At 39.1% G+C, this 13,315-nt stretch overlaps 1 protein-coding gene across 2 annotated transcripts in view; it reads left to right on the top strand.

The window, feature by feature from the left end:
- Positions 1-13,315, top strand: part of chchd6a (coiled-coil-helix-coiled-coil-helix domain containing 6a) — a 74,660-nt gene that overhangs the window by 37,198 nt on the left and 24,147 nt on the right. For both annotated transcript variants that reach the window (XM_084427350.1, XM_084427349.1), the window contains one exon: positions 12,772-12,907. In XM_084427350.1, coding sequence (XP_084283476.1) covers positions 12,772-12,907 — 136 coding nt within the window. The remainder of the gene's footprint in view (positions 1-12,771; positions 12,908-13,315) is intronic.

Here is a 13,315-nt window from a genome sequence, read left to right as displayed (position 1 = left end):
TTTTACATTTTCATCTTTCTTTTAGTGTAGTTTTGTCAAAAATGTCGATATGCATCGATAGTGAAATATCTGAAACGGTTCCAATTCTCCTTTTTTGCAGTATCAATACACCAATACTAGCTGCGTGTTCTCACTCTCTTCTCTCTGACAGCGAATTGATACACACCGGCCTCCTCTCACTGACTTACTCATTCACTCCGGTTAAATAATGCTTGTATTGCGCATGATTTTACTCATTCTCGCAGGTTTCATGCTCACACCAAAAGTGCGCGCACTGCTGATCTATATAAGGGGCACTCGCATAAAGCCAAATGAATGAATAAATTCAAATGAACAAATTACCTGTATGGCGGATTGGCGGTATATATGGCAGTTTTTCACGTGGTATCGAATATAGATATTTTTCAAGGTATCGTATCGAAGTTGGAAATTCTAGTATTGTGACAACACAACATTACTAGTGTGTAATGTTGATGTTTGAGCATGAAAAATGTCTGCAAAGTTACAAAGCCACAAAGTCACTCCAAAGGGAGTTATTCTCTATATCAGTGCGCACTGTTTGATGCCTTGATTGTAGTTTTTCTTCCGGGAATGTACACGTCACAATATTCCTCATTTAAATTATAATTTACGCCTAAGGCATACACAAAAAAAGTGGTGAGGCCTGGTTGTGTTGCGTTAGTAGTGTGTTTAATCTCACAGTTATGGTAAGGGGCGTAACATTTCTGAAACACGCACAAAACGGTTGACCAATCACAACACACTGGTCCAGCCGACCAATCAGAGCACATTGTGCTTATCGGAAGGAGAAGCTTCATATATACCAAAACTAAAATAGAGCGTTACAGACAGACTTGAGAAGAGAGGTGCTGCAACAATGTAAAATATGTTTTTTGAACATTCAAGCATGAAAACCTATTCTAGTACACCCTGGGAAAAAAAGAATTTGACAAAGGGCATAATAGGTCCCCATTGATTTTAAACATACACTGATAAATTGCACATAAAAAGACCAAGAAAAATTAGATTAATTTTAATATCCACGTTGAGTTTGAATTTGAAAGATTATAATTGCAAATCTGTTCTTTCCTAGATTCTGCGCCAGCTTTGGTACAGTTTGTTCAGTCTGTTCAATCCACTTGTTGGCAGTTATATTTCAGAGAGCTTAAGCAAGCAGTTTTGCTGTTCTACCTGCGTGGAGCTGATGTTTTAATCCTGGTTTTAATCCCTGAGGGTACAGCAGCCTCCAGACCCCCGACTTCTGGAGCATGACAAGGCCGCCGTTTAATCCTCACGCGCCTCTCAAGCCTCGAGCGGTTCAGGGTCCCTCTGTCGTTTGCCTTTCCAACACATGGAGTTCTGAGACAGCCACGGCCCCGCGGCCATCCTGCCCCATTCCCAAGCGAGGAGTGCGGTGGATCTGATATCTTAAATTGAAAATGCCTGCTGAGGAACTGCGATCCAGCCAAGGCGAACTACCGAACCTACAGGGCTGTTAAGAAACTCTGCTGGACCTGTCAGTCAGGGATATAGACTAGGCAGTGCAGAGTGGTGGATTGTGTTTGAATGTGTTTGCTAATGCTGAGGCTTACTGCATGTAGTTGTTGGTTTTTGTAAGCGAATGAATCCCACACAGAAATATCCTGGTCATATTGCAAAATGCTATATGCATTTTGTTTTTGCAATATGCATCTTCAAATGCAAAAGCCGCTTAACGCCACATCCATCAAAAAATACTTTCGCGTCAAACCTGCTAAATCCCAGCCTCAGCCCATTCAGAAATACCGGTTCGTTAGTAGAAACCTCTAAACGCCAGTTCCCTTTTCCAGCAAAACAGAACCAATCAGAAGCAGAGCCGATCCTGACCTCTCTGGGGCTCTATACGCAACATTCTCCTACCTGACCCATGAGCCATATAAACCATTTGCCATTGCCAGACATACCTGACACCCCAGTGATCCCACTACAATCCTCCCTCCTTAAACTAGTACTAATGAAAATGTAATTCCTGATATCAGAAATAGACATTGTTGCTAGAAAAATTACATTCTTACTATCAAGAATTCACATTTTAAATAGTAAAAAATGTATTATTGATATCAAAAATGCATCCTGTGAATGAATAAAAGCTAAAATGGCTTGCCATAGCATGTCACTGTTTTAAATGATAAAAGCAATACTTGATACTTTATGGTTATTATTTACTGAGGGATGTGCATCCATATTGACCAGTATGTCCAGCCAATCAACATTTTAAATGCAATATAACCTATAAATCAATAGTCAATGTCAATACATTCATTGCTTTCCATCTTGCTTTATTGCAGAGTTGTAACTAAACTGACTTGTGGACTAGATCAGCCTTTCTCAAAGTGGGTGCCCACTGACTGTGTCAGGGGTGCCGCCAAAAAATGACGTAGGCAAAAAAATAAATAAAATCTGACATTTCATATATAAATATATTTGAATTTACATAAATACATTCTTCTTCTTTTTAACCTTTTCGCACGTACGCTCACCCCGGTGTGATTAGAACGGTCAGTGCATGACATGATCAACTGCTAAATTCAAATGTGCTTTCGCTCGTTGGCTGGCGCTGAGCCAGAGACAGGCGCGCTCAGAGCTGTCATATATCACAACTTTTCAGTGTTTTCATCCACATAATGTTTGTTTTAGGTTTCAGACATAAGTACTAAAAAAACAATACATTTAGAGTTTGTAAAATACACACCGATGTCAAAGGAAGAGGCAATAATAATCCTTTCCATTATAATTAGTTTTATTCAAATCAGATACACATTGTGTAAGTAACTTTAAAGTTTACTCTATTCTTCTCCCAGTTCACCTGCCACTTACTTTTATGTATTTCGGGAGAAGTGGATGAATTCACTTGTTGTAAATCCAACAGATCTGATTCTCTGAACTGCATCTGCGGCACAAACTAACATGGCGGCGCATACAGCTCAACTAATGCGATCGTTATAATGGTGTTCAAAAAACAAAACACTTCCACTTGCATATATTTGACAATCGGAATATCAGATATGTCATGCCATATCTAACAAATTTGTGAATATTTTGAATAAAAAAGGAAAAATGACATAAAAGCAGATCATCATTCATTCAGCCAGAGCCCGTCTACGGAGAGCCTGCCCACTCCCTATTAAGCTCTATTGTACCAAATTTTGGTTGTAGTTCCACCAGAGTTCCACTGGGGGCGATCGCCATGAGTGCAAAATGAATGGGAGTCAATGGGGCTAGACAGCTAAATTTGTCTCTTTCACCCGATTGCCGTTGAGAAATCTCAGATCTGATTGTAGATTTTGCAAGTTCAACATGGGTTTTAGGTCGAAAGTTGAATGAACGAGTATTTATGTCCTTTTGATTTCTTACAGGTTGAGTTGTTGTTGCCCATAACACGCTAGCATTTTGCTAATGAACGCTGATTGGTCAGTGAAGGACTGATTACGACCAGAGATACCGCTTGATGGCATCGTGTCATCCACAGCGGGACCAGAAACAAACAAAACAAAAACTCTTCTAGCATGTGTATTTACCTGTGTCAGCTGTGTTGTCGATGCCTCGAGTGAAAAGAAAGTGCAGAGCGCGAACACACCAGAGTGACTGAAGGATTGCCGTTAAGCAGTATCTCTGGTCGTACATGTGTATGACGTCATTGACACTTTAAAAGACTTTTTAAAGCAAATAAGTGACTCAAAAAAATCTAACAATTATAATTTATTTGCATCTCCTTTCGAATACAACATTCAAATTACTAGACAAAAAATTATATCCTGAGAAAAGTGGATTTTTATTGGGATAGCGCCATAGACCTCCATTCATTCTGCACTCGTCCTGTGAGCGCCCTCATATGGAATCAGAGAGGAACTGCAACCAGTTCAGAAGCCGGAAGTGTACTGAGAGTGAAACTTCTCGCCATATTAGACATTCTCTGATTCAGCTCTGTTGTTGCTGCGGTGTGTCACGTGACAAGCAATGACGCGTCACCATGGAAGCCATAAAGTGACACATTCTAAATAATGGTCACTTTGAAAAACTCACGCTGGGGGGTCAGCCAGAATATTTTAAATTTACTTGTGAAAGGGTTAAACATATGACCGGATTAATAACATTGTACATTCATTTTAGATAAATATATATATATATAAAATTTGCATTTACATTTGGGTTATGCAGTGTTTTTAAATTATATTTACACTGGGGTGCCTTGAGATTTTATGCACTTTTGAAAGGTGCCCTGACTGAAAAAAGTTTGAGAAAGGCTGGACTAGATAATCATTGTCTTGTTTCTTGTCTTGTCTTGTCTCGCCCATATTGTATTGGTCCCCACAGATGTTTTGCTGGAAAGTGCACGTTTCATTTCGTGCACGTGTATATGAACGCATGTTAACGCGCGACACTGTTATCTTTTCCGAGCTGCAGTTTATAAACAAACACCGTTGCCCTGTGTCATTTATCAAATGTAATAAATAGTTGTATTTCACTCTCACTTTTTTTTGTCAGGCACAAAGTCACAGAACACAGCACTGGAAGTGGCCAGCATTAGCAAGCAAGACACAAAAGATGCACTGCCCAGGGGTTAGACAGATAGACTAGAGAGAGATGCACATCAACTTAACTACTGTTCTTTGCTGACATCAAACTTGGAGAGGAGAGAACACAAGTCTGCCTGATTGCTGTTCCCGCAATTCACTCTCATGGTGTTTTTTTTTTTTTTTCTCTTTTCGTGACCAGAAGGATAGTTCTGCTTAATTTTCTCATCGATGTTGTCAAGGCGCTTTGACACGAGGGGGAGGCGGGGCCTTGAGTGATTTGCGGGGCCCTACGCAACTTGCGTAGTGTGCGTATAGGGCTGATCGGCTCTGATCAGAAGACGCAAATCGAATCACATGATTTCAAGATGAATGATGCCGTGCGTTTGAGCTGGCCTTCAATTGTCGAGCTGCAAGTTTCTATCCTTTTTTATCCATCCTAAACAAGATGGAGGAGTATGATGAAATTGATGAACCTGTGGTAGTTTCAGTTACTGGCAAAAGGAAACGTCGTCAACCTCATAATTCTACAGAAAATCGTTACAGTGGCAATGACAGGATTTTGCGAGTAACATGTAAACACAACACTGTTTCATATGCAGCTGTAACTGACAGAAACAAACAGTACTAAGCAACACCAAATAACTTTTCCTCTTCGGTCCGCCTACAGGTTGGAAGCGGAATTGTCCATTACCGCTGTCGTAAATAATTTAGCCTACCGCAGCCTACTGTCGCACGCACGCTCGCTGTTTATCCAGCACCGGCTTTGGAATGAACAATGTCCACAGACAAGGTAGAGTATGTTGCATGATTTTATGAAAGTATGATGTATTGCGACATCAGAGATGAAGAAAAACAAAATAATGACTATTGTAACGCTTGCCATAAAGCAAGTCAAATTTGTAGTTTCTAATGTCTCATTCGAACTACAGAAACGCTACCTGATCTGGCAAACTTGCATAGTGCGGTTATAGCAGATATAGGGCTGCAAAGCGAATCCAGAAGTGTCGTTCACCCTGTTACGACTTGATGAACCACTGAAACGATTTTGGAAGGTAAAAGGAGTTCTTAAGGAGTTCTTTTTTAAGGTAAAAAAATTATCTTTAGTGTTGCTTTTAAAGAACAGCTGTATTCCACCCACGACAAAGTGAACAAGATGGACTTGCAGTTTTGCAGCAAAAGACACTCAAATTTGTTAAATACCAATGAATGGACTAAAGTGACATTTTGGAAAATAAGGCATTTCAATAACTGACTAACAACCTTTTCATTGCCGTTAAAGTGAAATTACTGCACCTAAACATAGGAGCCTGATAAAAAAGTCAGACGGACTTAAGAGGTTTTTGTTCTGAAGTCATTTTATATATCTATATAATGACTTCAGATGCAAAAACATCTAAGTTTTAACTCAAAAAGTGGATATATAGGTGTGTGTGTGTGTGTGTGTGTGTGTGTGTGTGTGTGTGTGTGTTTTATATCATTGCATGACTCACTAAACGGTTTCATTCAAAAACATGGATTCATTCAGGAAAGCTTCTGCTGTGTGTGGCTCATGATGTGGCTTTGTTTTATTTCTCATTAAATATATGAGATTAAATGGACAACCAGACTCGGTCACAATGAGCTGCAAGACCTGTTTTTTAAATCTCTCAACTTATTTTTGCGTTCCATAGGAAAAAAATAGCATATAGTTCTGGAACAACATGAAGGAGAGTAAATAGTCTTGAGTAAATAGTGTTTCTTTTTGGGTGAACTATCTCTTTAAGAGAATAAAGCAAAGAAAAAGAAGCAAACAAGAATAGTCAGAAATGCATCTGGTCAGCGTCATGCTTGGTCTACCTTCCCAGTAAACTTTCTTGCTCTGTGGCAGCCAATTATATAGCCATAGCCAGGCATTTGTTGTTGTTTTTTTGCTATGGGCGATGTTTGCGGTCTCTCAGAGGAAAGGCCCTCATTAGAGGAGCTCTTGGCTGGAAGGGTGGGTGGAAATGTGGGACGACTAGACTGTGGGTCACGAGTCGTGCTGTAGCACAGCCACAGTAAAGCACATAATCAGAAGTCTTGTGCAACCCAAATAAAATTAAAAACCAGCAGTGTTTTTTTTTTTTTTTTTTTTCACAAAAAAATACTTTTTTCACACATGCCAGGTTTCTGGTTTGAATTCTGATAATACTTATCTTTTGGCCTTCTTTTTTTCACCTTGCTATCTTCACTTCACTTACGATGAATGAAGAACTTTATTTGACCATGATGATTCACCGTCATCATCGGTAATTTACTTTTTGCAGTTGCACCTCTTTAAGAGTTTTTCACTGGTATTTTAGACTTGTATTGTAACTTTCATTGTCTTCTGTAATTGGGAGCGGTGTGGCCTAGGAAGGTTCCATCTCCACCATGAACGGTTATGAACGGTCACCAGTTGTGCCTTTTGAAGACACCTCAGTTTGCTGTAACCATTGTGACAACTCCTTTTCAGTTTTTAAGTCAGGGTAAATCTCATGAAAACTTGTCCAGATCACGTTTTACCCCTAAAAATCAAGCGAAAAATGTATTATTAGTTATTTTGTCTGCATTTTAATATTGTTTTCATGACATCTCCTCTCATTTTTTATATATTTATATAAAAAATTTATATGACTGTTAGCATTATGCACTCTTCATTAATATTACAGTTTTTCTCGACTGCTTAAACACTATAACCAGGCTTTTGAACTAAAATTTCAAAACCATAATGCCATTTATCAAAAAGCACACCCATTTTCCTAAACTATAAACACTATTCCCTGTTTTGACACATGAGTCAGATTTGTTGAACTGTCACTGCAAAACTCTACACACAAATCCCTTCATTTCTCATTGCCTAGACCATGTTGTCATTTAGAAAGCACTAGCATTCAAAATTGTTCACTCAAGTCAGCACAGCTTCAGCTCAGTTAGCACACAATTACCCAAGTGGAAACACTAAGAGTCAAAATTTAACACACATCAATCAGAACCTTCAATAGATATATAAAAGGGCCCACATCAGTTTATTGAGTTTTGGAACAATGGATCCAGAAAGACATGAAGGAAGAGGGATAAGAATGAGGAGGAGGAAGGGCAAGGACAAGAAGACAAGCAGTCTCAGATGAAATTCAAGTCACTCTAGTTGCCCATGTCTTTGTCAATGGTATGACTATGAGGGAAGCGGCGAGTAAGGCCAAATTTGAGTCGCTTTACCGTCGCCTCGAGAACCTTCAGGGAGGTGTGGTGGCAAACAAAATTCTATCACTGAATAAGAGACAAACATTTCCAATAGTCTTTGATGAGGTGTGTTTTCTTGCAAGAAAAGGTCAGCAGTCGTACAGTCACACAGAGTGGTTGCAGAGTGTGACAGTGAAGGGAGGGCATCCTTCATCCTTTATAGTCTTGACTCCCAGAATGTTATCTTTCTAGGCCGATGATGGTATTTCAACCATATGTGGAACATTCTTAGACGTGTTCATCATATTGTCTCCTTGAGTGGAGGCCCTCCTGTCATGACCAACACTCTTTACCATTCCAGTACAATTCCATATTAGAATATGGTTTGTGTGTGCTCTTTTACTGTCATATGATGGTCACACACATCTTACTAGTAAATACAAAAACAAATTTAGAGGAGATAGTTAAAAAAAAAAAAAAAAAAAAAGTAAAACAGAAAAAAAAAATAATAATAATTGTGTGTGTGTGTGTGTGTGTGTGTGTGTGTGTGTTGTACTGTGTAGTACATGAATGAATAAAAATGTGCCAATGTATCCATTGGTTGTGTCTTTTGTGTTCATCATGTGAAAAGGTTTGTGATGGGGGGGGGGGGGGAACCACAAGCAACATAACGTACCAGTTTTGGAAATGTTGTTTTGAATTTATTGCACCAGTGTCTTAGACAATGTTGTAGTGTGTGTGATTTTGAGGGCTTGTGTGTCCTGTCTGAGGGCAAAGGTTGGTTTTTCAGCAAGAGTGAATGGTTTTGAGTGTAGAGCTTCATTTTGACCTGAAAATAGGATGTTTGGGGAATTGGGTGAGACGTTATGGATTTGTGTTTATAGTTTTGAGAATACGAGGCATAGTTTCAAGAAATGTGTTTAAGCAATCGAGAAAAACTGTAATATTAATGTCAATGTTAATATAAAAATTAATAATGCAACAAAAATATCCAGTTTATAATGTCTGTTTATCTTAATTTTTTTTTTTATCAAATATTTATTATTTTTCATCAGTCACATTAATGCAGGGTTCACTAAACAGGGGTTTGTGAGATGAAAAGCTGAAGTCTTATTAGCTGCTTGTTTCAGAGTGAAGAGTTATTTTATTTTACAGTACTACTACTACTACTACTACTACTAATAATAATAATAATTGCATCAGATAAATGTTAACATGCAAATTTTCCATTTTTGTTGTGGAAATATTAACTTAACATATCAGAGGGTACTTAAAGTACAACATCTAAGGTGTTGGGCTGACAAAAACATTTGAGAACCTCTGCATTAATGTAACGTCTCTTGAACTTCATTTTGGAGCTTTGGTCACCAAATATTTATTCATGTGATACAATTAATTATTTGATTGGCATGTCATGCAATGAAGTCAATTAAAGAATTAATCATTTGACAGTTTTACACCTACATACACATACCTTTTTAAAGGGCCATAAGTGGAGGATTCCAGGTGTGCTGAAAGTTGCATTCAAGTAGAAATGTGTGATTTTTCGGAAGAGAGCTCTACACTGCTGCTTTGTGACCTCCTGTCTTGAGGACATGTCAGACAGCTCGCGCACCCCAACAACCCCTCACCTTGTCACACCAGAGTAACATCTCCTCTCTATACCTGTCTCCATGCGGCGGGCCGAAGGTTACCGAAGCGTGCGTGACTGTTGAGCTCCGCGGGGTGATTGACTAGAGGCGAGAGAAGTGACTCCTCAGCACTTCAGAGACCGCTACCCTGGAGAGAGGTGCAGAACTCTGGCCCACCGGTCTAGCAAATGCGGACCCTTCCTACAGAAGTAATTATCAGCTTTGTCAGATCCCTCCGAGCGCTTCTCTCCTCTTTTCTCTCTCTCTCTCTTTATCTCTTTCTTCCTCCCATCCTCCTCTCACCCTGTCAGGTTTAAGTGGGGCCCATCGCTCCGATAAAACACCGGCCCCTACAGGTGAGATTGGACAGGAGGGAGGGAGGGAGGGGTAACGCGGTCTTGGAGGAGAGGGGAGGAAGCCCGTGTTCAGTCAATTGAAAAGCTGTCAGAGTGCGAGCGAGCCCCTGGAAGGAGAGTCGACAAGATAAGACGAGGTTCTCATCTGCCAGCTGAGCTCGAGCGAGGTCAAGGCATTGGCGCCTTTAATCTAGTTAATTTTAGACCCTCGATTCTGAAAACACGTCGAGCCGAACTCCGGGCTGATAAAACCTTGTGGCCTACGTGTTACATCAAGTTTGATTTTGTGTGTGGTTTTTTTTTTTTTATGTTCTCCTCTCGCTATTATTTGTTTATCTCAGTTTCTCAAGCATTCAGACGCTAATCCGAGTCGGAGTCGCGGAGATTTCCGTAGTGCGGTAATTCCAAAGTCTTGTTTTCTCTTATCAACAAGAGCTGATTGGAAATAATTAACGAGCGAGCGGAAGCTAAATCTCTGCGCGGTCTTTGGTATCTACCAATTTTCAGCTAGCGCACGGCTCCTTAGCATCAGAATAATGAGCTTGTCTCTCCAAGTTACAAGCACATGCTCCTACACACAGAATGTGTTTTAAGCTAATTTAATCTTTTGTAGTTGCCTTTTTTTTTTTTTTTGCATTTCATTTCCATATTTTTGAATTACGCTTTGTGCGTTTCCTTCTCGGAAAGGTTTCTGAAGTCGCGCTTTGTTCTGTAGCACTCTGCTCCGTTAAGGAGATTACAAATAATAGACGAAATTCTGGTAATTAACATTTAATCTTTAAACGCGGTTTTATTTATTTACAGATGTGAAATGAGGAAACGAGTGTCCCTTAAACAGGCACGGCTTCTGCTCTTCAAAGCAGAGCAGTTAGTAAGCAGCTCAGCTAATATTTTTATTAAAGACCTCACCTTCAATTTGGTTCAATTCAGTTCAGCCTGGGTTTGAGCAAGCCAATTTTCTGCTTCAGACTGCTTTAATAAACCCTCTGCTCTATCAGAAGCCTCTGCCGTTCCTGATGAAGGCAGTTTATTTTAAATTAAAGGAGAGTTTCTTATCTGCCAGAGCAAAGAATGTGACTACAGTCGTCGTTCTTCCTTTCGCAGGGTAATTAAAACAAAAACCCTGATAAAAAAAAAATGGGATCTGATACGTGGTGGCCCTCTAACGTTGCGCAGATGTTCCACTGATGGAAGTTGATTTCCTTCTAACTTCTCTGTTCGTCCACATCTGGTTACCCTGAACGACCATAAGACGTGCAGCCCTGCTTGAAAAGGGATCAATGGATTGGCGTATCTCTACCCTGCGTCAGTATGATGGCAATCGTTGATGATTTAATTGAAGTTGCAAGTGAAACCTAAGCTAGATTGAGGCTTTAAATCGCCTTTCAATTAAGCAGGATGTCAGTCGATTGTCTGAAAGCCGCAGTCACGGTGAAGCTGGAGGTGGATGCAAGGCTTCACTTTGCTTAATCAGTCTAGTGATATTCGACATGACACCTGGCTAGCTGTGCTTTCATCAACTTGACGGCAAGAGTTATTAGCTTGAGTGGATAAACTGCACTGTAAATCCCTGTTTTGTTGGTTTAGGATATGCTTTGAACAAAGATACTTAAACTTTTCCATGTACATTATCCATTTTATCTTGTCAAGCCCATCAATGATTTTTGTGGTGCAACGTCTAGGTAGATCACTGTAAATTTGATTAAGTTTATATTAAATGCCACATACATTATTAAAGTTAACTTACCTTTTGTATGATAGCTTGATTGGATAAAGTAGACCACAATAAAACACAATTTCTTAGCATCACATACATTATCAGAGTCAATCATTTTAATATTTTTACTATAGCTGCTTTAGTTTGCTATAAGATAGCTGAGCTATTGCCAGTTTGGCTGTTGTTCTGATTATATAAATCTAAGTTTTCTACTTTTTTATTGTTACTTTTATTGCTGACTAGATATATTTAAAATAATATAGGCCACTTTTTACTGGTAACAAGACATTTAGCATTATCAGGACCCACAAATAATCCCCCACTGCATACATTGTATTCAACATTATATATAGTAGTTTAATGTAGTACTGTGGCACTATCCACGATACACATATTGTTGCATTTTTGTATTGCGATATATTGTGACACGATATATTGTTACACCCCTACTAGTCTGTCTTGTTAATTTGACAGCCAGATTGATTAGCTTTATTGGATGAATATCTTTATAAAAACCTTTTGTGGTTGCTGTTTTATTTTTTTAGTGTGGAATTTGTTTTAAACACCACTTACATTATCCAAATCCAACATTTTAATTGAATTCAATTTAACAATAGCTTGCCTGGCTTTCAGATTGGCATTGAGGACAATTAGCCTGATAAACTCTAATTTGGCTTCAGTTGTATTGTATTACATTTTGTTCTTTTAGTACAAATTTCCTATGCTTTTTAGCAACAATACTTGCACAGATCTCACCGCATACATTATTTGAGTCAATAACCGTCATTTAGCCGTCATTTCAACAATGGCAGTTCAGATTCGCGTTATTAATTTGAGTGAAGGTGTTTGTCTGAAGTGAGGATGAATGACAGGTTATTTGCCGCTCTTTTATTTTTTTGCCTTCGGGGTCTACTGTACAGATGTACCGGGAGTTTGTCGGGTCTGTTCCCTGCCTCCACCTCCTTCCCGCTCGCTGGGTTATTTATCATAGTTGTTCTAGTCACTGCCACTCTTGACACTGGTGTTATTAATGAATATCCACTCTGCCGGTAATTCAGTTTAACCTGTCTCCCTGCATTCATTCATTCTACTAAACCATCCACAGGAAGAGCGAAATTGAGGGAGGGGTGGGAGGAAATGAGTGAGTCATGCGACTGTATTTTACCGCTGAGTTTGTTTTTTGGTTGCGCTTCATATAAAATATTTACTGTCACTGCATGTACGATCCTGCCAGGATGTGTACAACAATATCCCTCTGCCTTGGCACAAGTTAGACACTTTTTGTTAGACACACATGGTTCCTTATCATTGACCTCCAACCTTTTCCACAGGCCGCGTAATGTGGAGCCAGTGTGTTCGAACCTGCAATCACAGATCCTGAACTGCTATAGAGAAAACCGTGAGCAGACGCTTCAGTGTTCTGACCTGGCCAAAGAGTACATGCAGTGCATCAATGCAGCTAAGAAGGTAAGAAACCATAAAGATTTAGCTGGACTGAATGGTGAAGTTTTTGTTTAGAAGCATTTGTGACCTCAGTTCAACTCTGAAGGGCACAGTTGAAGTTTTTACTGCAACGTTAAAATATCACAGTTCAACAAGCATATACTTTTCAAGCATGCATTGAAAAACTTAAATTAATAAATAGAAAACAATCTTATATAAACATACGAATAAAACATCACTTTATACTTTATAAAATGTTAATATAATTCTTAACAGATCAATAGTTTATTGAAATATGAATGTGCATGGTATTTATAATTTTTTTTAATGCCTTTTAACTAATGTTCTGTTAAGTTTTATGAACTACTAGCAATATACACAAATTAGCTCACTTGTAGTTTCTGTTCTGTAATTTACAAGTCCTACGAATGT

This window comes from Rutilus rutilus (genome assembly GCF_951802725.1).
Source record: "Rutilus rutilus genome assembly, chromosome: 13".
NCBI classification, from domain to species: Eukaryota; Metazoa; Chordata; class Actinopteri; order Cypriniformes; family Leuciscidae; genus Rutilus; species Rutilus rutilus.
This window is presented reverse-complemented; position numbering and strand designations above follow the sequence as displayed.